Source organism: Equus przewalskii, chromosome 5 (genome assembly GCF_037783145.1).
Source record: "Equus przewalskii isolate Varuska chromosome 5, EquPr2, whole genome shotgun sequence".
NCBI lineage: Eukaryota > Metazoa > Chordata > Mammalia > Perissodactyla > Equidae > Equus > Equus przewalskii.
Genome location: NC_091835.1, coordinates 70,197,014 through 70,220,599, shown reverse-complemented (window position 1 = coordinate 70,220,599; position 23,586 = coordinate 70,197,014). Strand labels below are relative to the sequence as shown.

At 59.4% G+C, this 23,586-nt stretch overlaps 1 protein-coding gene across 3 annotated transcripts; it reads right to left on the bottom strand.

The window, feature by feature from the left end:
• Nucleotides 1–4,656: 4,656 nt before the first annotated feature.
• NR4A1 (nuclear receptor subfamily 4 group A member 1) lies at nucleotides 4,657–22,430 on the bottom strand. Of its 3 annotated transcripts, XM_070619566.1 has the most exons (8): nucleotides 21,078–22,430; nucleotides 19,132–19,236; nucleotides 8,739–9,601; nucleotides 7,783–7,912; nucleotides 7,349–7,500; nucleotides 6,812–7,014; nucleotides 6,549–6,727; nucleotides 4,657–5,482 (listed from the first exon to the last, which is right to left on the bottom strand). In XM_070619566.1, exons 3-8 carry the CDS (start codon nucleotides 9,597–9,599, stop codon nucleotides 5,226–5,228), a joined length of 1,782 nt encoding a protein of 593 aa, XP_070475667.1. In that variant the 5' UTR covers nucleotides 9,600–9,601; nucleotides 19,132–19,236; nucleotides 21,078–22,430; the 3' UTR covers nucleotides 4,657–5,225. The 3 variants fall into 3 exon arrangements, with proteins under 3 accessions (XP_070475667.1, XP_070475666.1, XP_070475665.1); XM_070619565.1 differs by lacking the exon at nucleotides 21,078–22,430 and having other exon boundaries at nucleotides 19,132–20,737; XM_070619564.1 differs by lacking the exons at nucleotides 19,132–19,236; nucleotides 21,078–22,430 and adding an exon at nucleotides 12,389–13,994.
• Between the last annotated feature and the right edge of the window lie 1,156 nt (nucleotides 22,431–23,586).

The following is a 23,586-nucleotide window of genomic DNA, read 5'->3' as shown; positions in this document are numbered from 1 at the left end:
GCAACAACAATGAGTGGGACTGACGTCAGGCTGGGGGCTCCTGACGGTCTTCAGCCTGGCTGGGGAGCCAGCTCCCTGCCTGCTGACCCTCCAGCCTAACCAGGCCGCAGGGGTGAGGAGGACCAGCTGTCGCCTTCTGACATCTGCCTCCTGGGATCCTGGGCAGGGGCTCCTTCGCCTCCCACCCTTTCTGGGTTGTCACTCCCAGCCCCCCTCCTCTGAGGCAGAGGAAATGGCTGGGCGGACGAGAGAGTGGCAGAGAGCGTGAGAAAGAGGCGCCTCCCAGCCCCAGCCTCATCAGGCAGCCTCTAGACCTGGGCCAGGCGGGAGGTGGCGCGCCTGTGCCTATTCTCCTGGGAGATGTGGGAATCTGTCCTTGCGTGGTACGGAGGGTGCTGTCTCTTTCTCCAGGAAGGTCCATAGGTTTGTCTCTCTGACCAAGTTGGAGTGAGCGTGGGGCTTTATGTCTGTGTCTGACCCTCAGGGGTAAGGAGGTCGTCTCTCCTTCCTGCAAGGTCTGCGCATCTGCTCCTCTGGGACACGTGTGTGCATCTGTTGTTTGGGGCAGAGGATTCAGTGTGACTGTCCTTATCGAAGGAGAGGGCTGTTCACCCACCCTAGTTGGGGGGACTCCCCACCGACCCCTGGGGGCTGCTCTTGTGTCCTGGTTTCTTGTAGGTCTACCTTCAACATATTCCAGTTACCTGGGAGGGGACCCAGGACTCCTGCTTGGTCTCGCCCAAGGCTGGGCTCCCCGGATGGGGGCCCCTTGCTCTGATGTGCCCAGATCAGGGCAGTGATGGTCAGCACGCCACCGGCCTGGCTTGCAGCTGGGCACTGCTCCCTGCTAACGCAGCATGTACCAGCACAGGGCCCCCCCGCACTCCCCTCCCGTCCCAGCTGCCACCCCCAGCCCCCGCGGCCGTGCCAGGCTTGATTTATGGTCCTGAGTAGGAGCTGGACAGTGCCAGCTCCTGGTTCAGACCTTGAAGGAGACCTCAAGTGCCCCCCACCTCGCCTGGCAGGGTCAGGGCCCAGCAGGCAGCGAAGAGGAGCCAGGGTGGTGAGGAGGATGACTGGAGCATGAGCCTAGGCGTGGGGGGCAGGAGGCAGAAGCCAAGGCCAGAGCCTCCACGGCCCCATAGCCCTCGGGCCAGCTCTAAGTCCAGCTGGGGCCCCTGGAATGAGCTTCCTGTCCTCAGATGTCCCTGCTCTGTGGGGAAGGAGGTATCGGGGGTGGAGAGGGGTTTTCCTCGGCCTTGCACGAACCCCTTCCAGTCCTCACCACAGGGGGCTGGAGTTTCAAAGTCCCACAATCCAGCCTAGGCCTTACCCAAGTGCCCGCAGAAGCCGGAGCCTGGAGCAGGGGTGGAGGCCGAGCTTTGGGGCTGGGTTCTGGCTGCTCCAGGGTAGACAGAGCAGCTGCCAGCAGAGCTATGGGGCTACAGGGCCAGGCCCAGACAGGGCTGGACGGTGGATAGACAGAGGCTGACCCCTTCAGCCTCATCTTCTGAGGTGGCCCTGGGGTCTCTGCTGCAGGCAGGGTCTTGAGGGGGCCGGGGCTAGTCCAGAGTTAAGCTAAGACTCCCCAGGAATCCCCAGGGCCAGCTCTTACGTGAGGGGGACCCAGTTGTCCCTCAACCAGGACATGCCCAACACAGCTACCTCATGAAAGGACGTCACTAGCAATCCGCTGACTGTCGGGCCACCACACAGCAGCCTCCCACCTCTGACAGGCTCCCCTCTGCAGCCAGAGAGCCAGCTACCACACAGCCGGGGATGCTGGACGCTCAGAGACAACCGCGTGGCACCGTACAGCTCAAATACAGAGTGATTGCCTGCGACCTTCAGAAGCTTCTTGGCCTCCTTGAGGCCAGCCCTCGCCATCTCCCTTCTTAAGGCCCAAGCCCAGGTGTGGGACAGCTTCCTCCATCCCTGGCCCCGGGGAAGAGCCATCAGGCACAGACCCCTGGGGTGTCGAGCCTCTACTCAGACCCTAGACCTCAGAGCCACCTCTCCTCAGTCACAGTGGCACCTCAGGGCTGGGGAGGGGGCCAGGGCCTCTGGGCACGGGGCCTAGCGTGGGTGGGGTGGGGGGAGACAGAGAGGCAGCCTTCCTGGGTCTCCATATGAGGACAAACAGCAGGCTTTGAGGCCTCGGAAAATCCCGCCCGGGATTCCAGGCTCTGCCGGCGTCACTGCCTTTTGACTATTGTCCCCGTCGGAAACGGGCCCTGCCCCCGGCCAGCAGGGACAGAGCGACCATTGTGAGGCCCCACCGGGCTCAATGCCCCCTTGTTCGCCCTCCTGGCCCCTAGCAGGACTCGGAGGCCAGTTCTTCCAGTTGCTCAGTGGAAAGAAGGGGCCTGGCCTGGGGCTGCAGCCCTTGGGTGGGGCAGGGCGGGGCAGGGCGGGGCTGGAGAAATTAGCCCCCCAACCCTGCACCCCAGTCACCAGAGTCCTGGAAAGGAGGAAAGGAGCCACCATCCATGGAGCTGCTTCTATTTACAAGGCCTGGGCAGGGAGACCTAGTGGTTAAGTAGTTGGACACACCCAGCTCAGCAGCGGAGAAGCCAAGTGACCTTGGGAAAGTCATTTCCTTTCTCTGAAATGAATTCTCCTCTTGAGTAAAAACAACAGCTATTCTTTATTAGATGCTTGCTATGTGCCCGGCATTGTCTGGAACACTTTGTATGCATTCATTCACATAATCATTATAGCAACTTTATGAAATAGGTACAATTATTTTCCCCATTTGTGGAGGAAGATGCCAAGGCACAGAAGGATTAAGTAACTTGCCCCAAATTCCACAATGAGAAAAAACTGGAACCAGGATTTAAACTCAGGCAGTCTGGTTCCAGAGTCCTTGCTCTTTCCTGCTCTGCTGTGCTGCCTGCCTGTGAGGTGGGACGACCACGCTTTCCTCACAGAGCGGTATCGAGGGCTAGAAATGACGAATACTGTACGAACAGGACCCAGTAGGTGGCAGAACACCATACACAGTAGCTATTGTCATCACTGTGTGACTTAGAGATCTGTAGGGACCAAGAGTCTCCATTTCCCCACCCCACTCCTGACCCTCAGCCCCTCCTCAAACACCTACGTGGTCCTTTTGCCTTCCCCAAGGGGCTGCCTGGTGCTCCATATCTGTCTGTGCTAAAGGCAGGGACATGGGAATGACCCAAAGAAAGAGGGACTCAGTCTAGCCAGAGCTGATGGGAGATTTCCCAGCAAGCTCTGCTCCTGACCAGAATGGTGCCACCAGACTCACCTCCCCACTGAACAGATGGGGAAACTGAGGCTCGGGGAGGAGGAAGGGCTTCTTGGGGAGCAGCATGGAGTCGGAGGCAGGGCTAAGAACGGAAGATCTCCTGAACCCCGCCACCCCCCGCCTTGCCAAGTGCTGGGGCTGCGACACAGGCTCACTCTGGGGCTCTGGAGGGGGTGCCACGGACAGATGCTTGAAGTCCACACACTGCTGGGATGACAGTCACCATGGGTCAGCACAGGGCCCAGGACTCCCCAGCACACCCACACGGGGACCCTTCAGAAGGCTGGGGCTGGACTGTCTTCCCAGAACCCTATGAGGGCATGTGGCCAGGGGCTCCTTGGGGAACCTGCAGGCTGTGGCTGGAGCCCTGGCGTAGGCCCTGATTCTGTCCCACTCTGAAGCAGACCCTATTTTGATCAATCCCCAGCCAGCAGGGGCTGCCCCCATCCAGCCAGTTGCCAGAAACTGTGCAGATGGAGAGTCAGGGGTCCTGGGCCAAGGGCTGTGAGGAACAAGTGTGAGGGGCACTGCTTTCAGGGCTCCTACCGGTTCCTCAAAGAGGAAACGATGAGGCTGGACGGGCACTGAGCAGAGTGAAGGGGACTGGACCCCGCATGGTGACCAGCTACCTTGGGCCTCAGGTTGGGGCTGATCTAGGTTCTTGTTTCTCAAAAGATTGGCCCCCAGACCACCTGCATCACAAGCAGCTGAGTGCATGGCAAAAGTAGACTCCTGGGCCCCACCCCTCACCAAACCCAAGTCCCTGGGGCAGAGCCTAGGAATCTGCATTTAAGTCAGCTAAGCAACTGAGAGCTGGGGGGGTAGGAGAACCTATGCGGGGCACTGGGGCACAGGGAGGGGCCTCAGAACAATCGTCTTGCCAAGAGGGCAGGGGCCACCAGTAACTTGGGTCCTGTGGCTGGGGCGCTAGGCGAGTGGGGAGGAATGTTGAAAACAGGGATGGAAAAAAACTGACAAAGTAACAGCGGCCGCTAGCGCCATTCGGGGCCGCCCTGTCCCCAGCCCCGTGGTAAGCACCACACACACTCCTGTGATCCCAGTGGCAACGTGAGGCAGGGTACGCCCCTTCCCTGTGTTGCAGGCGTGGAAGCCGAACCGGAGACCATCCTCCCAGGTTAGGAATGGGGACGGCCAGAGCAATGCTCATCCCTCAGCGTCGGTGTCCGCGCAGTCTCCATCCTGGAGCCAGGCCTGTCATTAGAGGCTTTCTGCGGAGCAGCTGCCATTACGATCCAGCTTTTACAACTGAGTAGACTGAGGCCTGTTAGCTTAGGCTACTGACACCCATGATTTACGGGGAGCCACCTCTGTCTCTGACGTAATGACGGGGTGTGCGGGAGGGTGTCAGATAGATGGGATCCCAGTTTCAGCTACATGTCTATTTTTTATTCAATATATTAAATATATTAATCAGAAAAGTCACATACTATAAATCCAGGAAAATACACAAATATAAATGTCAGAATCTGTCATTTGTCTTCCTCCTAGAGTAAGTTTATGTACATGTGGAAGGAGGCTGGGAAGAGAGAGCGAGGAGGAGGAGGCTGGGACAGGCCTGCCCAGGCTGCTGGGGGCCCACCCCTCCCTCCTAACCCCGACTCCCACCTCAACCTCTTCCTTCCCGTATTTACAGCAGCATTTGGCTTATTTACAGCACGGTGGTGTGTGTTAAAAACGGTTTATCTTACAAAAACATGAAGGCCAGGACCGGGCTTGGGGGGTAAGACATATAGTAGGGGTCACCCTGTGAATGCACTCCCTTCCCCAGGGCGTGAGCTCCCTGCCGATCTCCCAGAGTGAGTGGCGAGGCCAGCCAGTCTGCAGCCCAGACCAGGGGGTGGTGGTCCATGGGGGTCTGTGGGCCATGGGCGAAAGGCACGTGGGGTGGTGTATGAGCATGCACACACAGTGCACGCGTGTCCCCGGGCTGGGGTCAGAAGGGCAGCGTGTCCATAAAGATCTTGTCGACGATGGGTGGAAGGGGCACCAAGTCCTCCAGCTTGAGGTAGAAGATGCGCTGCAGGCCCTGGGTGCACAGGGTCCGCAGCTCGGGCAGCTTGCCCAGCAGGCGTGACAGGCAGCTGGCCGGCTGGGGCTCACCCGCCACGGCCGAGACGTGCTCCTTCAGGCAGCTGGCGATGCGGTTCTGCAGCTCCTCCACCCGCCGTGGCTCCTGCAGCCCGTGCCGCTCTGAGGAGGGTGCAGGATTAGCCACACATCTGAGGACCAGACCTCCCCCGAGACCCGGCCCCCTGCAGGTCTCTCAAACTCCTGCCACTGACCTTACGCTTCACTGGCTGTTTTTGCAAAAGCATGTTCTCACACATGAGCCCATTGCTGATCCCCATCAGCAGTCTAGGAAGTGAGTAATGCTCATTACCCTCATCTTCCAAGGAAGAAACTGAGGCCCAAAGAAGGTAAATGACTTGCCCAGGGTCACGAAAAAGACATAAAATCCTAAGCTTGGCTTTCTGACTCAGCCAGTGGGTTTTTTCCTCCAGACTCTTCCATTCTGAGAAGCCCTGGAGCTGAACAGCAGTGTTTTCGAGGCCACCCCCAGGGAAAGATGGCCCCAAAACCCACCACTCATTCTTCGCCCAGAGTGACTTGGACTTTATCCTATATAGTTGGGTCCCCTGTGAAATTTAAGTAGAAAAGGGATGGGGGCAGGTTCTGGTGCTTTACAAAATAAGAAGAGAGATCTGAAAAGCTCCACATTTAACACCAGAGTCACCCTGCGCCGCCCGCCCCCCACATAATTCTATTTACATAAAGGACACAGAGGTGCAGCCAGCCTGTGCTGTCAGAAGTCAGGGCAGAGTCACCCTGAGGGCTGATGAGGAAGATGCACAAGGAGGGGTCTGGGATACTGGTCACGTCTTGATCTCAGTGCTGGTTACACAAGTGTGCTTAGCTAACGAAAATTTATCCTTTGTGCACTTTTTGTGTATAATAAGATTCAGTAAGATTTTAAAGACACACCAAGACCCTACGCCACACATGACACCATACAGTCCGGATCTCGGGTAGCCTGGGATAATTCACAGACTGGCGTGGGCTTTGCAGTCAGACGCAGCTGGACCTGAACTGCGGCTCTGCCGCCCACCAGCTGTGTGGCTCTGAGCAAGTGCATGCCCCTCTCTGTGTCCAGTTGCCCTCACTTCACAATGCAGGGGCCCAGGAAGTGCTAGATGCCAGCCCGCCGCAACTTGGGATGGTGCCCTCCTGAGGGCCCAGCTTGGTGCTGGCCACTCACCTGTGATGAGGACAAGCGCAGAGAGGCAGGCGAAGGCAGGGACGTCGACAACCAAGCTGTGCAGGGACCGGGAGAAGGCCAGGATGCTGTCGATCCAGTCGCCAAAGCCGCGGGCGCACTGCAGCCGGTGCAGCACCAGGCCCGAACAGAAGATGAGCTTGCCCTCGGCCGGCTTAGACCTGGCAGGTGGGACGCAGACGGCGGTCAGCAGGGCTCGGGGGCAGGTGGCAGGGGAGGGGCCGAGCGGACAGGGGGCAGCTCACCGGTAGGCCAGGCGGAGGATGAAGAGCTCCAGGAAGGCCGAGTCCAGCAGAAGGTCCTGGTCGCCTGGCGAGAGTTCGGCAAAGCCGGGGATCTTCTCGGCCCACTTGCGGATCACCTCCAGGGAGGCGGAGAGCAGGTCGTAGAACTGCTGCACGTCCCCAGCGTCCTCCTTGCCGAAGTGGGGCAGCACCAGCTCCTGGAACTAGAAGAGCGGTCCAGCTGGGTCAGCACCCCAGAAAGCGCCCGCACCAGGGCCACGGGGCACAGCCGTGTCATGTGCTCAGATGCCAGATCCCGGGGAAGAGAGAGTGGGACCGACAGTCCGCCCACGCTGGCGCTCGCCAATTCTCACGTATTAACCCAGGCCCATGGCTGCTGGAAGGAGCACATTTTTCTAATTAGCCACCCACCCGAGGGGGCACATTTTCCCATCTGGTCAGCCCAGAGGGGGCTCCTCATTTTTCAACTTGTCGGACTGGAGGGGGGCCTTTTCTAACGGGCACGGAGGCGCTGGATGTGGGGAGGGTGGGCCTCACCTTGGAGTAGTCCAATTTGGCCGTGCTGGGCCCCGAGTCCAGGTGCGCCCGGACCAGGGAGGTGAGGAGATTGGCAGGGGAGGCATCAGGGGGCTGCTTAGGCTTTGAAGGGAGCCGTCCCCGCCGCCCTTTCAGGCTGTCTGTCCGGACCACTGCAGAGAAACAGGCGGGGGGAGGAGGGGACTCAGCGCTCGCTGTGCACACCCATGCTGGGAAGTACCCCCGAATCCAGACCTAGAGCCCCAGAGAGCCAGCAGACCCGACAGGGACCTCCCCGCAGTAAGCCAGGCAGGTGGACTGGAGATGGGGTGGAAATAAGGTCCAGGCACGGTCTCCCCTGCAGCCCAGCCCACGGGCACAGATGTCCGGGGGCCTCTGCCTGCCCCACCCGCCTCAGGCCTGCCTGTCCCTGCCGGCCGGTCCCAGCCACCCACCTTCCTTCACCATGCCCACAGCCAGGCACTTCTGGAAGCGGCAAAACTGGCAGCGGTTTCGCCGCCTCTTGTCCACAGGGCAGTCCTTGTTAGCCAGGCAGATGTACTTGGCGTTTTTCTGTACTGTGCGCTGGGGGGGGCGACACGGAACAGGCTGTCAGAGGGTGGGGTGGGGAGGGGGGAGCCCAGGGGAGAGGACCGTCCAGATCCTGCTGCCATCGCAGACAAAAGCTCTCTCTGTTCACAGCTATTTTTCTAACATTTGGGTGGCAGGGGAGGGAGAGATGAAGGGGTGGGGGGAGGAACAAGAAAGTCTTGGGGACATTGGGGGTGGTTTCTGCCTCCAGAGAAAGACCCTCAGGATGTAAGATATGGGGCAGGGGCTCCCCAGCAGCCCAGACACCTGTAGTCCTTAATGTGCCTGTGTCCACCTGGCCCTTCCCTGGGGCAGACAAGAGAGGGCCAAGGAGGGGCGGGGGTGGGGACGGAAGCTAAGCAGGCACCCAGCACTGGGACAAACACACAGCCTGTTCCTGGGTCCACCCCCAGCCCTCAAGCACCAAGCCTCTTCCCAGGTCTTTTCATCTCATGCCAGGGACACGAGTGCCCTTCCCACCAGGACCTTGGGTGGGGGAAGGACAGGCAGAGGAAAACCAGAGCTGCCACTGGAAGCTCCCCTCCTGGGCAGCGCTGTGGCCGGCACCCTCTGCCCACACCTCACCCCTCCCTCCATCTCACTGCAGTGTCACTTGCCCTGCATACTCCGCTGCAGGAGAGGTCCCAGCCCCCTGCCAGCTCGGGGTCCCCAGGAGGGTGGCCCACGTGGCATGCTGCCCCCTTCCTGAAGGGCAGGACTAGCTGGGAGGAAAACCCAAGAGAGGCTCCCACAGACCCCGCTGGGATGACAACGGCCCCTCCGCACTCCTCACGCAAAGCCGCCCCAGGCAGCCCAGTACCTTGAAGAAGCCCTTGCAGCCCTCGCAGGTGCGGACGCCATAATGCTGGCACGAAGCGTTGTCCCCACACACAGCACAGCGGCCCTCGCTTCCACCCGGAGCCCCACTTCGGGCCTTGGCGGAGGTCACGGGCGCATCCAGCATCCCCGAGCCGTCCAGGTGTGGAGAAGTGGGCACCAGGCCTGGGAAAGCCGCCGGCATGGAATAGCTCTCTCCCTCCCCCAGCTGGTGGGTGGCCTGCGAGGGGAACAGCTTCAGGGGACTTTGGGCCAGGCTGGGGCCCGTGGGAGGGCTGAAGGAAAAGAAGGCCGGCGGCTGGGGGGGCCCAGAGGCCTTGGGCAGCTGCTCTGTCCATGCCCGCAGGCCTTCATAAGTCTGGCTAGGTGAGAAGGGGCCGAATGAGCCGTCCCAGGGAGAGAGCTGGGGCGGCTGGAAGCTGGGCGTGGAGGGTGACGGGGCTGAGCAGGGACTGCCGTAGTAGTCAGAGCCGCTGGAGGACAGGGTCTCATCCAGGGGGCCGCTCAGGGTGCCGGGGTAGCAGCCGTACACCTGGAAGTCCTCGAACTTGAAGGAAGCAGAGGCGGGGGAGGTGGCTGAGGACGAGGACGTGGAAGAGGCCGAGGAAGAGGCTGAAGAACAGGGCTGGGCTGTCCCCGGCAGCTGGTAGAGGAAGGTGTCAAACTCCCCTGTGTACCCATCCATGAAGGTGCTGAAGCTGGGCAGGGCGGTGGGGGCCGCCTCGGGGCTGGCCAGGTCCATGGCTGGCTTGCTGAGCTCAGGGCTCAGGGAGTCGCTTGCAAGGTGGTCACGGGGTCCTGGGCTCGGTGCTGGTGTCCCATATTGGGCTTGGATACAGGGCATCTCTGGAGAGGGAGGAGACCAAAGGGGTGGGAAGGAGTCAGTGAGAGAAGCCTGACCTCTGAGTATAGGCCCTGAGCAGTCAGGTGGCAGGAGTCGCAGCCAGACATGGGACACAGGCGTTAGGGCCACGGCCCACCGAAGAACCCAGGAATCCTGGCCCCTGGCCCGAGCACCATCTCGCCCTCCATGTCACAAAGCCCTTGGGCAATGGCCCAGTGGAGAGTGGGCTCAGTCGGAAGGCCAGCCACACCCCAGGCAGCCTGGGAACCCTGGTGAAGGCATCCAGCCAGCATTTCTCTGCTGGAACAGGGGGAAGCTGTGTTCCTCCAGCCCCTGCCCTCCCTCAGTGGGTAAGGCATGGGTAGTGGCTGAGAGAAGGGTGGGTGGGAGAGGCAGCCACGCAAAGCCTGAGCCCAGGCCCCGGGAGCAGATATGTGGTTTCTCCAACCTGGCACTTGTGGGACTATTCCCAGGCATGGCCCAGCCTCTGCAAAGCCCCCTCTCCTCCTCCCTCCAGTGCCTGCGGAGAAGGACACTGTGAAAATGGAAGAGGAGCTGGGAGTGAAGCCCCAGCCGCCTGAGAAAGTGGCTTAAGCAGCATGGAGTCTGTCCCCCACTCCTGCCCGCACCCTGAATACTGAGCAAAGGCTGCAGATCCCACGCGCACCACGGGCCTTGCCATCTGGGGATGGGCAGCCACTCTGTACTGCCAGGGATGCTCCCAGAAGCAAAGAGAAAAGGAGCCCAGGCCCCTCACTCGGTCCCTGGCTCCCCAGGGGATCGGGTAACCTGGCTGCAGACATTTAAAGGCCATATGCTGGAGAGAGGCCGAGAGGGGGCAGGAGGAGGAGGGATCAGCCCCCCCAGACTTCCAGGAGAACAGATAGTCCCTAAGAGAAATTTCTCTGCTGCCCCCAACACTTTTTTCCTTGTTATTTTTATAAGAGAACTCTGAGAGTCCGGCAGAAGACTTGAGGCAGCTGTGCAGGGAGGAGAACGGGCCCGCTGGTGGGTGGATGGTGGGCATCCTGCCCCTGCCCAGGTCCCCCCACTAGAAAGTGTGCCCTGAAGAATTCAGCAGCTCAGGCAAAGGGGCTTACACCTCCCAGTCCTGAGGAGCCTGAAGAAGCAGAGATAGCATCACACAGGGGGATCCTTAAGTTTGCAGACTGGTCAAAAAGTAACACGGAAGAGGCTCCGGGACAGTTTCCCATCCCCACTCCATGCCTGGGGTCTGCACAACTCTGGCTTCACCAGTCAGGGAGGGAGGCTGGGTAAGAAAGCAAGCTGGAACAGAGAGTGCCATCATCAAGGAGGACAGTGGGAGGGGGCAAAGGTTGGCACTACCTCCTGGCTAAGAGCCCAGGGAGTCCTCTGGTCCTAGCCTTTCTCCCACCTGCATGGGCCCTGGACAGGGCAGCTGCACCCCTGGCCTGACACTCCCACAGTCAACCCAGACAGCAGAGCCCCTCAAGCTCTGGCCCCACCCGCCCAGTGGTGCCCGTCCACAGGCATACAGCACCTGCGAGATAAGGGTGGCCACGTCTGCCTGCACTAGGACAGCCTGGGCAGGGATGGGATTGGGGTGGAGGAGGAGAGGTGGCAGCCACGCAGGGCTGGGCGTTCCAGCCTTATTCAAATCCTGTTTCTCCACTTGGACGTCCCACATCCGGATCAACCTCCACTAACCTATCCCCCCCCACTCTGTGCAGGTACTTAAGGACAACGCAAGATATGGACCTACATCTAGCCTGGGGGCGGGGGGTGGGGGGGGGGGGAGCCGTCCCACAGAGAGGAGGAAGAGGCGGGGTTGAAGGAGGGAGCGGGGAGAATCCGGCTTCAGGCAGGTCCTGGCAACAATGTGGTTTGCACCTGTTACGCTGAGCAAGCCTCAGACTGCACCCTACCTGTGTGATCCACCAGGGACTATGGGCAGGGGGGTCCTCCATAGTACCGCACCAGAGACTCCAAAATTAGCACCTCCCATCCAGGATCCCCAAGGACCAGGGTTTCCACATATCACTCTACACACACACACACACACACACACACACGCGCGCGCGCGCGATCCAAGCTACAGCCAAAACAATCTTCCTTGTGCTTCCAGAGACCCTGCTCCTGCCCCTAAGAAGACTCGCTTATTCCAGGACAGCAACATCTCCTCCACAGTTCAGCCACCAATGCTGGCCATTTCCTTCAGCAATCCAGAGGTCTCCCAAGACAGTTCTGGCAGAAACTTCAGGCTAGGAATCCCTGCAAACTGAGCCACAACCTCTAAATTGTTAAGAAAACAACTAGGGCCATGGGGAGGGGAGCTGACAAGCTGGAAGGAAGGAGATCCTTTTGGAAATCCAATCCTGTAGAAGTCGGATGGATCCCAGCATCCGAAGCCCTGCGTGCCTTCTCCCCCACTGTACTGAGACCCCCATTAGCACCTCGGTGCAGGGCGCAGTGTGCCCACTTAGGCACCCTGGGAGACTGAACTCCCGCCAGCCTCCTACTGGACAAGTCCCCACTCCTGGCGCCAACCCTCACCCCCTGCGGCTTCCACCTTGCACAGACACTCCCCCACACCCACCGCGCCCAGCAGACTCCAGTCCGATCTGGGTCCTCATCCCGTTCCAACCACTCCCCCGCAACACCAGAGCTGCACCCTCCCCGAGCCCTCCCGCATGCAGCCCCTACAACATCCTTTCTGCTCGCGCGTACACCCATCTCCTTCATGCAACATCCCTAAAAACCAAAACAAGAGTCCTGCTGAGACGCACGCTCCCCGCGGGGGCACCTACCCGGCCGGCTCCTGCTCCCCCTGCCCGGGACCAGCGCCCCGAGTCGCAGCCTTGTCCCGCGTGCGCTCCGCCGTCCTGCACACTCCCCAACTTTCGCAGCCTCCGCCACTGGGGCTCCCCGGCCGAGCCCGACCCTCCTCTTAAGCGCTCCGTGACGCACGGGGAGGGGCGGGGGCGCCGCTGACGCACGCGGCCCGGCGCGCTGTGGCCATACAAGGGCGCGGGGGGCGGCGCGGTTCCGGCGGGAGGCGGCCAGGGGGAGGCGCGGGCCGGGGAGCCCGAGGGGGCGGGGCGAGGGGGGCTGGAATGTCTGCGCGCGTGACGCACGCGGGGTTCCATTGACGCAGGGAGCGCGGAGCGTTTGATCTATAAATAGGCCCCTCGCGCCTGCCGCGCCGGCTAAAAATAGCAGCTCGCGGACTCTCGCGGCTCCCCCCGCCGGTCCTCGGACCCGGCCCGGAGCCCCCAGGGCCCGAGAAGAGGGCGCTCGAGAGCCCTGCCGCGGGGCTTCCCCGACGAAGAGCTCACCCTCCGGCTGCTCCCAGGAGCCCCGGCCGCGCCCGTCCCTCCGGCCCCGCCTTTGCACCCTCCCAAGCCCTTCCTGGAGGCCTGGGGGTCGCCCTCTGCCGCTGCTAGGCGGCCAGGGCAGGACTAGGGCTGGCAAGTAGGGAGTTGGCCTGGGGAACCAGCGCCCCCACCTTAGGCCAAGGAGCAGCCTGTGCACTTGACCGGTCTTCCTCAGCACGGTCTGGGTCTGAGAGGTTGCCCCAGGCATGTCAATCAGAACCCTACCCCCCCCCCCCCCCCCCGCCCCGGGCTTATTCCCTCCCCCCAATTTCCCATGCAAAGTACCTTCCGGAGGGCAGGGGTTTGCCAGACCAAGATGGGCCAATGGGCTCTGCTCCACTCGCTGAACTTGATTTCTCCCCAGTCCCTTACAGGGTGAGTGCACCTAGCTGGGAAACTACCGAATTTCAGAACCGGGTGGAGCCTGAGAAATCTTTTCGAATTTGTGCCGACTCTTCCCCATTTTATAAATAAACAGGCTCAGAGAAATAATAGTACTTGCTCAATGTCACACAGCGAAGTGGCGGCACACTGGGGAGGAACCCAGGGCCGCTGCCTGCCTCTCTAAGGGCTCTCTCCCCGTCCACGATTAGGGAGTACCCACACTCCCGCCTCACCTCCAGCACCTGTGGGCAAAGCAGCTCTGAACCGCCCCGTGGAGGGGGAAGGGCCTGCCAGGGCTGGATCCGAGCAAAGACCAGCCTGCAGCCACCTGGAGCCTTCTCTGGTCTGGCTGTCACCCCTCTACCCCCATTCTGCCCCAAGCCTGGGGAGCCCTCACCAGCAGGTAAGAGAGGACGAAAGAAGGGCTATATTTAGAAGGAGAAGAGAGCCCCCCTACACTGGGGCTCCGCCCAGCCCCCTTCTCCTCTGTAGGTCAACATGAAGCATTTCTGCTCACTGAGCCTGCAGCCTGGACCCCACTCTCCGCTCCTCTGGTCACCCCACAGCACTTCCCTCTACCCTTGAGGCACTTCCTGCCCCTCACTTCCGCCCTCCCGTCCCATCTCAGGTTTCCCACACCCTTGTCTCCAGCCCCCACTTCTGCCCACTCAAAGGTCCCACCAGCATCTCCAACTTGATCCGTCCCAGACAGAGCCTGTCATCGCTGCACGCCCTGCCCGCCACCCCATTGCTGCTTTTGATGCCCCATGCGACTTGTCACTTTTTCCTGAAACTCTGTTTTGGAACATCTCTTGGATCCCCCGTTCCTACTGTCAGCTACAGCCCACACCTCACTGGTACCTGAAGGAGCAGACCAGTGACCTGCCCTTGTCCTTGCCTACGCTCATTAACAAAACTGCCCCTTAACAATCTTGTCTTCTCTTTCCAAATCCCACTGTCCACCGCAGATAGCCTTTTGTTTTTTTTGAGGAAGATTAGGTCTGAGCTAACAAATGCTGCCAATCCTCTTTTTGTTTTTCTTGCTGAGGAAAATTGGGCCTGAGCTAACATCCATGCCCATCTTCCTCTATTTTATATGTGGGATGCCTGCCTCAGCATGGCTTGACAAGCAGTGAGTAGGTCCACGCCTGGATCTGAACCAGGCCACCCCGGGCCAACTTAACCGCTGCCACCAGGCTGGCCCCTGGAGCAGTCTTCATGTAACACCAATCTCCTTTAGTGATCTAATTAGAACCTGCCATTGCTCCCGTGTCACAGCATGCAACCTCAGTGTGGACCAGGCTCCAGAGAGCTCTGGCTTTTCCCAAACCATCTTTCAGAGACTCTTCAAGGCCTCCTGGGTGAAGGTGAAGCATGGGCAGGATAAAACAGCTGGGACCCCTCCAGGATCTCCACCCCACTTCAGGCAAAGTTTTGTTTTTCTTTGTCTTGGGCTTTTGCATAAGATTTTGCTCGGAAAAAGCATGCCACAGCTAAAAAAAAAAAAAAAAGGGATTGAAACCACTAATATAATTCACATGCTCCCATTTTGCAGATAAGGACTCATGGGTTCCCAGAGGAGCTGCACCTTGCTCAGGAGCACACAGCAAGTCTGGGCTGCTGAAACTGGCCCCAGCCATGTCACGGACTGCCTTCCCACCCAGCCCCCGACCGGGTTCTGGGACGCCTCCCTCCACCTCAGCAGGGCCTTCCTCAGGAAATAAAAACGACTTTAATATGTCAGCAAAAGATCAATAGCATTCCCTCCATCCATCACCAGCAAAACAGGTGTATTATCTGCAGCTTGACCAGTCTGTGCTCCAGCCAGCCATAACGGTTCTTTGAGAGCGGAGCCAGCGTGAGCCCTGGTACCCGCCTTCCTCCCCACCACTCTCCATTTGTAAAAAGCAACACAGCCCATCCCTACCGTCCTGTGCAGTCAGCCCACCCAGGAACCTCAGACAGCTCAAGTGTGGTGAGGAGCTGTCCAGGGCCCAGGCTTAAATCTCTAAATCTCATCATTTAGCCTCCAGATCTGTGCCTGCAGCCCAGACCCCGCCTCCCCGGGTGTTCCAGGTTGGAGGCTGCTGTCTCGCTGGAGGGTGAGGCAATGGCAGCTGCCACCTGGCCGTGCTTGTGGAGGCGAGGACGCTGGGGGGTCTGAACACACTGCACTCTGAAAATAAGTCAATAAGGAGAAAGAGGCAGAGTCCCTCTGTGGAAACGCAGCCAGGGCCACCCATTCAGGCACCCATGTGGAGCACCCAGCCTAAGACAGACGGGAGAGAGGCAAGAGGGGCTTGGGGACCCCTCTGCTGGCCAGAGGCCCTCCGGGGAGGGTGGCCTGGGGCTCTGAAAGGGGTAGGATTTGGCTAAGGTGGAACTCTGGGGAAAGGCATAATTGATGCAGATATTGGGAGGCCTAAATAAGCTGGTCTAAGGTTGGACAGAGACTCCCGAGGGACAGCCAGGTCCAGCCTTCAACTGCACGATCAGAAGGAACAGCCCCTTGAGCGGCCACACAAGGCTCCCACAGCGCGGCCCAGCCACCATTCGGCTCTCATCACCCGCGGCTCCCTGCTGCCCCCATATGAGGACCTTGGGCTAAACCCTCCCACCACCCATGGGCACCTTGCTCCTCTTCCTCTCTTCTTCTCTAATCCTGCTGATCCTCCAAGACTTCAGATCATGGTCCACTCCCAGACCAGCCCAACTCTTAAGAATAAGCACCTTCCTGGAGGGTGGGGGTCATGAGGAACACCAATCAAGGGTCAGACCTCTGCCCAGGGCACTCCATGTGGCTTCTTCCACTTAATCCTCTCCCAGCCTTCCAGGTTTGCAATCATGACCCGCATTTTATAAACAAGGGGATGGAGGCGGGGGGGCAGGACTCTGACTCAGGTCCCCTAACTCCCAGTTTTGTCCTGGACCCACTGCCCTCAACTCTGAACTCCAGAGGCTGTGGCTTCTGGCCCCACAGGCCTGGACAGTGTCCCACAGAGCCAGGTACACACACAGCCTGTAAACATCAAACAGCGGTGCCTGTGAGGGGGGTCTCTGGTGGGACCGGAAACACTCCAGTTCCCCATCCGGACGATGGTCACCTGGGTGTGTTCACACTGGAAAAGCCATCAAGCTACACTCTTAAGATTTCACATCTATGATTTGTACACTTTTCTGTTTCGTATGTTATACTTTCAGAAATAAAAGTTATACGTAAATAATATAAAAAAAATATAAAATAAAAAATAGCCACACCTAAAGGGGAGAGAGATAGTTACTCAAATGGATGCAGACAGTGCTGGAATTGACTGAATACAAATTCATGCAAGTGTGTGTTCCTGAAATCAGAGAAAAACAGTGGCTGTTTCTCCTTACGTATTTGTTCTAGCAACAAGTACTCAGTACATCTCCAGACAGGAGAAGCTGCGACATCTGACACTAGAAAAGATCCTCACACAGTATGTTTTCTGAACCACTCTCTAGGCCATTGCCCTTCAGTCAAATCCTATGGGCCCGAGGACTTATCTCGCGCTCAGACCCATCCCTCCCCACCAACATGTGCACATGAGGGCAAGGCCCTGTGTCCCCCACCTGCAGGGGGACCCTTCGTGCACCCCCAACAGTAAGTAGCCCAGGGCAGGCCCCAGAAGGGCATCTGGGTCCACCATCGTTCCCCAGCCAAGAGGGCGAGTGTGGAGCGGGGTAAGTGGGATGGAGGAAGTGGAACCGCACAGGCCTTTCCCACGCTGCCCCCGCCTCGGGCTGGCCCCACCGCAGCTGAGCAGAGGGCAGGAACTTGCCCTACTTTTGTCCTTTTACCAGACCACTCCCCTCGACAGCGTCCACACCCTTCCCGCAGGGTGGGCAGAGGGAGCGAGCTCTGCCTCCTCCCACGGAGAAGTGGCCCCGGGAGCTCCCCCTGCTCAGCCCCAGGACCTACTGCCAGCCCTGACCCGGCCACTTCCTCTTCCTGCCCTGGCAGTGGCCAGGGGGATTTGTGCTGTGGCCAGGGAAGCACTGCCTACGGCCTTGGGGGGCCTCCAACTTGGGGGGACCACACTGAAAATTGGCGATGTAGGGTCAGGCCCAGGCCCTGCCACGACCACGTGTGTTGTTACCTCCCTGAAAACAGGCTCCCAAGGACGTGGGGAGGTCAGTCGGTGCCCCCCTGCCCCCACCCCAGCTGTCAGCAGAGGCAAAAGATGGAGGAGCTCTCAGAGGCATCTTTGACCAGGAGCCAGCAAGCCTAGTGTGTGACCTGTAGCCAGTCCTTGCCCTCTCCGAGACCATTTCCTCAGTGGCCTGACGCAGACAACATTGCAAGTCCCTGTGCTGCGAGAATTCAGTTTGTTAACAGAAGGCAGAGGCCCAACAGTGTAACAGAGCACTATCTGGGGGCCGGGACCCCAGGCCCCTCCAGCGGAATCTTGGGATGGCAGGGAAAGGAGCTGGGGGAGCCAGCACCCCCTTCTTCAAGAACTAGAGATAAACAGTAACCCCATCTCCCTCTCTCCCCCTCCAGGGCTGAGGGAAAGGAAATGAGAGTGTGCCTAGAGATGTGGCTCCACCCAGCCGCAGGAAAATTCCAGACTCCGTATGCAGCAAGTGCTCAATTAATACCGTGAAGAAAGCTGGTTAATTAAGGAGGTCAGGCCTCTCTCCACAGAGGTTATCTTCAGTCCAGTGATTTCTTGACCCCCACGCACTGTCAGCCAGAAGGAAGGAACAGACAGCATAAAGGAATAAGATCAGACTTCAGAAAGAACAGCCAGACTGGAAAACGCAGCCAAGATCACAGAGCTCCTTTGGGAAAGGCTGGCGGGCCCTAACTTGCACCCTCCTCAAGTCTCCTTCCGTGCCCCTCAGGCTGCTCAGCTCCTGGCCAGCTCCCCTCTCCTCCACCCTTGGAGGGTCTCCCAACAGCCCTGTAGCACATCAACACCCACCAGATGCCCCTGTCCCTGCCGCAGGTCTCCACCCAGCCTCCTTGGGCAAAATTTCAAATTTCAAAATAAAAACCCTCTGATAACGAGCCCCAGCCGGAAAGACTGATGCATTTTCCTATTGTTAAAGTATTTTTAGTCGCAGGCTCTGGATTCGTTTAGAGACTCACGTTCAGAAAGGGAAAAAAAATTTTTTTTTGAGAACTGAGGAGAGCCTCCCACGTCAGGAGCTGCCACTTATTCCAGGCCGGGCCGAAGCCCCTGGCTCGGGGCCCGCGGAGCGTGTTTGTGGCAGGCTGGTTGGCAGACTCGCCAGATCTCGCTCCAGCCCTGCTTCTCAGGCACCAAAACCAGCTGGGAAGCCAGGCACGGAGAGCAGGACAAGGCTGAGGGCTCAGGGAAGCCAAACCCCGGGTTCAGCCCCCTGGTCCCAACCAGCTTGGGGACCCAGGGACCCCATTCAGGGACCAATGCTGAGGTTCCATGACAGACACCAGCTCACTCTAGCGTCCCTCCACGGCCAGAGCAGACCAGGGCCTGGTCCAGGCCAGGTCGACAAAAGAGAAGCATCTAGACCCTGCTGGAAGTCTCCGAGGAAGGAGAGAGATGGCATCACCTGTCCCATGTTCCCCGGTTCTCAGTCACCAAATGTCGCAAGTCTGACTCCCATGATCCAACTGTGGCCAAGCCTTTCCTCTCATTCCTTGGGGTGGTCGGCCACCCCTGCTTCCCCACGACCCCCACCTCTGCCCAAGGCCAAAGAAAGCACAACCTAGACAGTCACAATGGAAAAAGATCCAAACAGCCCAGCTCCCATGCCTCGGTTTCCCCATTTCCAAGACTCACCAGCTCCCTCCTCACGATCTGCTGACTCTCAGAGATGCTGGACGGCTGCACCACGGGAGAACCCCAGGGTTGGTTGAGGGCCCTTCCTGGCGGCCTCAGGGAGCCCTGCGGGAAGAGATGTGACTGCCTAGTTAGCCCGTCCTGCCTGGCTGAAGCTGTGCACCGGCTGAGCGGGCTCAGGACGCGGAGCCGTCTCCAAGCCAGTGTGTTCTCCTCTGTTTATATAGCCGAAACCAGAGCCGGCCTCTGGGGACAGGGGGAGCTGCTTCAGGGCCCTCTTGGCTGAGGCCTGACTTTGGCCCAGGTCAGCAAGAGCCCAAAATAGTCAGCTGACGGGAGCCCCAGCGTGAGCGTGACCCTGGGCCCGTGCCCAGGCCTGGCAGACAGGTGCCCACGTCACAAGACCAGCAGCTCTAGCACTCATGGGGCCCCGGTTGGCAGCCCCTTAGGGTGGCCTTGGCAGTGTGTCTGGCATGGGAGTTCCACCCAATCGCCACCATCACCCAGACAACAGGGTAACACAAGGAATTCTGTCCCCGGGGACTGCTGTGTACCCAGAGGGAAGGCTGGGTGCTTAGGAGGCTGGGTCTGAGCTGAGGGTAGAGGTGGGGGCCAAGTGGAGGGAAAGACACCTGGCCCACTGCTGTCATCTTCACTCACGTGCTTCCCAAGTTCAGCTCTCCGGCTGACCAGGGACACTGGGAATTCCTCTCCCTGTCCCCAGCCTGAGGTTGGTGGCACAGAATCTGCTGTCAGCAGGAGCCGGTGCACACCCAGCCCAGCCCCTGGAACAGGAGGCCCTGCTTCCCAGGGCTTGTCCTCCTGCCACCCAGGCTCAGACTGGATACCCCATCCTCCCCATCCCAGCCACCTCTCTGGGACTCTCTGCTAACTCCACACGAGGCAGCAGTGTTTGGGGGTCTGGGGGAGACCCTAAGCCAGCTCTTGCTTCATCCAGGGACCTTTCAAGGCCTGAACGGGGTTGCTGCTCAGAGATGGCCCTCTGTTCTGGGAGGAACCCCAGGGTCCCTGTCCAGAGTGCCAGGTTGAACTCCAGCTTCCTCAGGGAAACACAGAAGCCAGGACTGTGGTGCCCTTGGCCCCATCCCAGTATCTCAGGCCCCCAAGGAAAGACCTGGTGGAAATCTCATTCCCACACTCCACCCCTCACCCACTGATCAGCTTGTACCTTCTCTGGAAGCATCCTCAGGCTCTACTGTCCTCACTATAGGACCTTAAAAGTCACTTCTCCTCCCTGTAACTCAGTTTCTTCATCTGTAAGAGGAGGAGGTGAGCTCAATGGCCGAGGATCCCTCTGGCCACGGCTACAAGTCCGAGGGGTTCCCTATCAGGGATGTCGGATGAACAGTAGAGAGTCCGTCCCTGCCCTTTGTGAGCAAGAGCCTCCCCATTCACAGAGGCACCCCCCCATACCAGACCCCACTGGACTTAAAGGCCTGACATAGTGGGGAGGCGGTGGTCCCCACCCTTTCAGGGAGGGATGGGGTGGTCTTGGCCTTCCCTCTGGTACAGTGTCTACACCCTAGAAACAAGTCAGCTTCCCATCCCCCAAGTCTGCCCCACTGCACTCCCAGCCTTGAGCTCCCCAACCCCACCCCTGCGGCTTCCTGGAACCAGGCACATGCTGTCATCCCCCACCCCCACCCCCCATCCCCTGCCACCAGCCCATGTCACCCGGGCCCAGAGCCCCTCAGCCTATCCGACTAAGAAAATCAGGCTCCTCCCTTCCCCACCCCTGCATCCCCCCCCACTGAAGAAATCAGATCTCCCCATGCTGAGCGCACCTCGCCTGCCACCTCTGCAGGGCTTCCCCCTCCATTCCCCAAGCCACATCCGCTTCAGGCAGTTCCACACCCACCTCTGCCCCCAGCCCCACCTGCTCGGGGGCCCAGGGGGTGTACAAGGGACAACAGCAGAGCACTTACCACTCTGGGTGGACCCACAGAACTTGGACAACACTCAAACCATCCCATGGGCCTTCAGGACACCACAGAGGGGCCGGGGCTGGCCTCTGTCCATGGTGGAAGCCTACAGAGGGAGAGTCAGTGTGAGGGAGGGGAAACCAGCCAGCAGGACTTTCCCTGGAGACAGCACAGCCAGGAAACAGCAGTAGGAACAAGGGCAGGACCCAGGCCACGAGGAGGGGCAAGCCAGCCCAAGGACCTCCCTGGGGTGGGCGTCAGAGCCTGGAGGCCCACACCCCAAGCAAACAGCTCTTGGGGATGTAGGGTGTGGCCAGGAGCTGCCAGCAGCATCTGGCAGGGTTCTCAGGGCCATGGAGACACATGCCAGCACCCAGCCCCTCAGCCTCACACCCCACTTCTGGGTGGGGGTGCCTCAGTCCAGCTCTCAGCCTCGTGAGGTGCACAAAAGGGCATTTTTTAGGCAGAGAAAAGGGAGCTATCGTGAGGACAGAGCAGAATACCCCTTTATTCTTAAGGGGCTCCAACTCGACCCCCAAAACCTCAGAGGCCCCCAAAGGGCAGGGGCGCTATGCCCCATCTCCAGGCAGCCCAGGCTTCTAACCAGAGCAATGGGGCCTCTCAGGAAACCTGTGACGGGACTCCAGTCCCAAAACGAAAAGGCCCAGCTGGGAGGAGAGTGGTTAAGAGCAGGATGCTGGATCCCAGATTGCCCGGGTTCAAATCCTGGCCCCATCACTTGTAACCTTGGGCAAGTTACACAACCTCTCTGTTCTCTGTGCCTCACGTTCCTCATCTGCAAAAATGACAGTCTGTAACGGACATCTCTCGAATGAACAACAAGGGGGTTTCCATCAGGCTTACAATGAGTTAATATGTGTAAAGGACTTAGAACAGGGCCGGAGACACACATGTGATATCATTATTAGCAGAAATTACATGAGGACACACAAAAGCTAACCCTAGACCCTGGTTCCTGTCCCACGCCACTTCTGGGCACCTGGCCTCTCCTTTTGGAGCCAACTGTGTGCACCACCCCTCCAGCCTCTTCAAGGGCTCCCCTACGACCGTGCTGGTTCCAAAGCCCCCTTCAGCCAGGTCACCCCAGACCCCACATCTCTCCTTCCCTTTTCCCACCCTTATTCAGCCCTCTCCCCTTTCCACTGGGCCCCAGAGTGAGGACAGGACTTCTCTGGCTGTCTGGCTGCCCTTCAGGCCAAGATGAGGACTGGTAAAGAGAAGCAGATGTTTCCATGATGGGAGGCAGAGGGAGTAAGGAGGAGGGCATCAGAGGGTGGGGGATGGGTTTCCTCGCCCTCCTGACCTCTGCCCCAGGGTCCACAGGCTCAGGGGAGCTCCTGTGGCCCACAGTACCCGACTCTCCTCTTACAGAGCTATGAGCACCCTCACATCCCTGTGAGTATGATGGGAGCAGGGAGTGAAGGCCACAGGAGAGAAGGAGAGAAGGGTATTCTGGAACATCTGGAGGTCCTCCAGCCCCAAACAGTAGGCAGGGTCAGGCTCCAAACCCGCCCCCCACCGGCTACACCTGCCTCCTAGAATGACACTGTCATCTTCCCATACCCCAGAAATGGGTCTGCAGCCGGGCCGCAGGGACCCCCCCAACCCTCCCTTTTCTCCCCACCAACCCACAGCTGAGGAGGAAGGGCAGGGAGGGCCAACCACCTCCTGCCCCAGCCAGGCCCAACCTGAGCGCCTGGGTCTTCCCCACCTGCGTCGGAGAACCGGGGCCAGAGTCAGGGACCCAGCTGGTGCCCAGAAAGTGACTCCTAACATCTCAGAGCAGGAATCTGATGCCATCTCCCGTCCCAGATCAAAATCGCCTACTCAGCAGCCGTTCCACAAGCATTTACTGGGGGCCTACTGGCAGGGAGGCCGTGAACAACGGGAGACCCAGAAGGAGCAAACCAAGGTCCCTGGGCCCCAGGGGGTTATGATGGAGGAATGAGTCAAGGTCAATCATAATCAGCACTGTGCAAACCAAAGGACAAACCAGGGGCTGAGTGGGCTGGAGCAGGAGAGAGTGATGCCCCCAGCGGGGTGGGAGCATCCGGCCAGACTTCAGCACCCAGTTCCTGCTCCCCTTCCTTGCTGTGCTCCAGCCCCACGGGCTTGCTTTCCGCACTCAGGACCGCTGCAGTGGCTGTTCCCTCCGCAGGCAGTCAGTGCCTGGGATGTCTGTATGGCTAGCTCCTCCTCAATTGGGTTTCCATTCTCATTCCACCTCCTCAGACAGCCTCCACTGCCACCCCAGCACAGGAACCTATTTCTATTATCTCCACAGGACGAACGCTGCTGCTTTGCTCAGTTGTCCGTCTCAGTCACTGCAGAGTCTCCCATCTCTGACGCAGAGCTCAGCACTAGTAGGGCTCAGCAGGTAGTTGCGGGATGGAGGAAAGGAGGACTCATATATGCACGGGCACAGGGCAGGAGGAGAGCTGGCCAGTCGCTTGGAAGGAGGTGGAGAGGACATTGCAGCTAAGGAGCTGTC

Coding starts and splice junctions, on each gene's coding strand:
- NR4A1 (XM_070619564.1), bottom strand. CDS start 13,163: ATGCCTGGGGCAACCTCTCAGACCCAGACCGTGCTGAGGAAGACCGGT. Junction 9,602..12,388: donor GGGGAGCAGGAGCCGGCCGG/GTAGGTGCCCCC, acceptor CTCCCTCTCCAG/AGATGCCCTGTATCCAAGCC. Junction 6,728..6,811: donor ATCCTCCGCCTGGCCTACCG/GTGAGCTGCCCC, acceptor CCCACCTGCCAG/GTCTAAGCCGGCCGAGGGCA.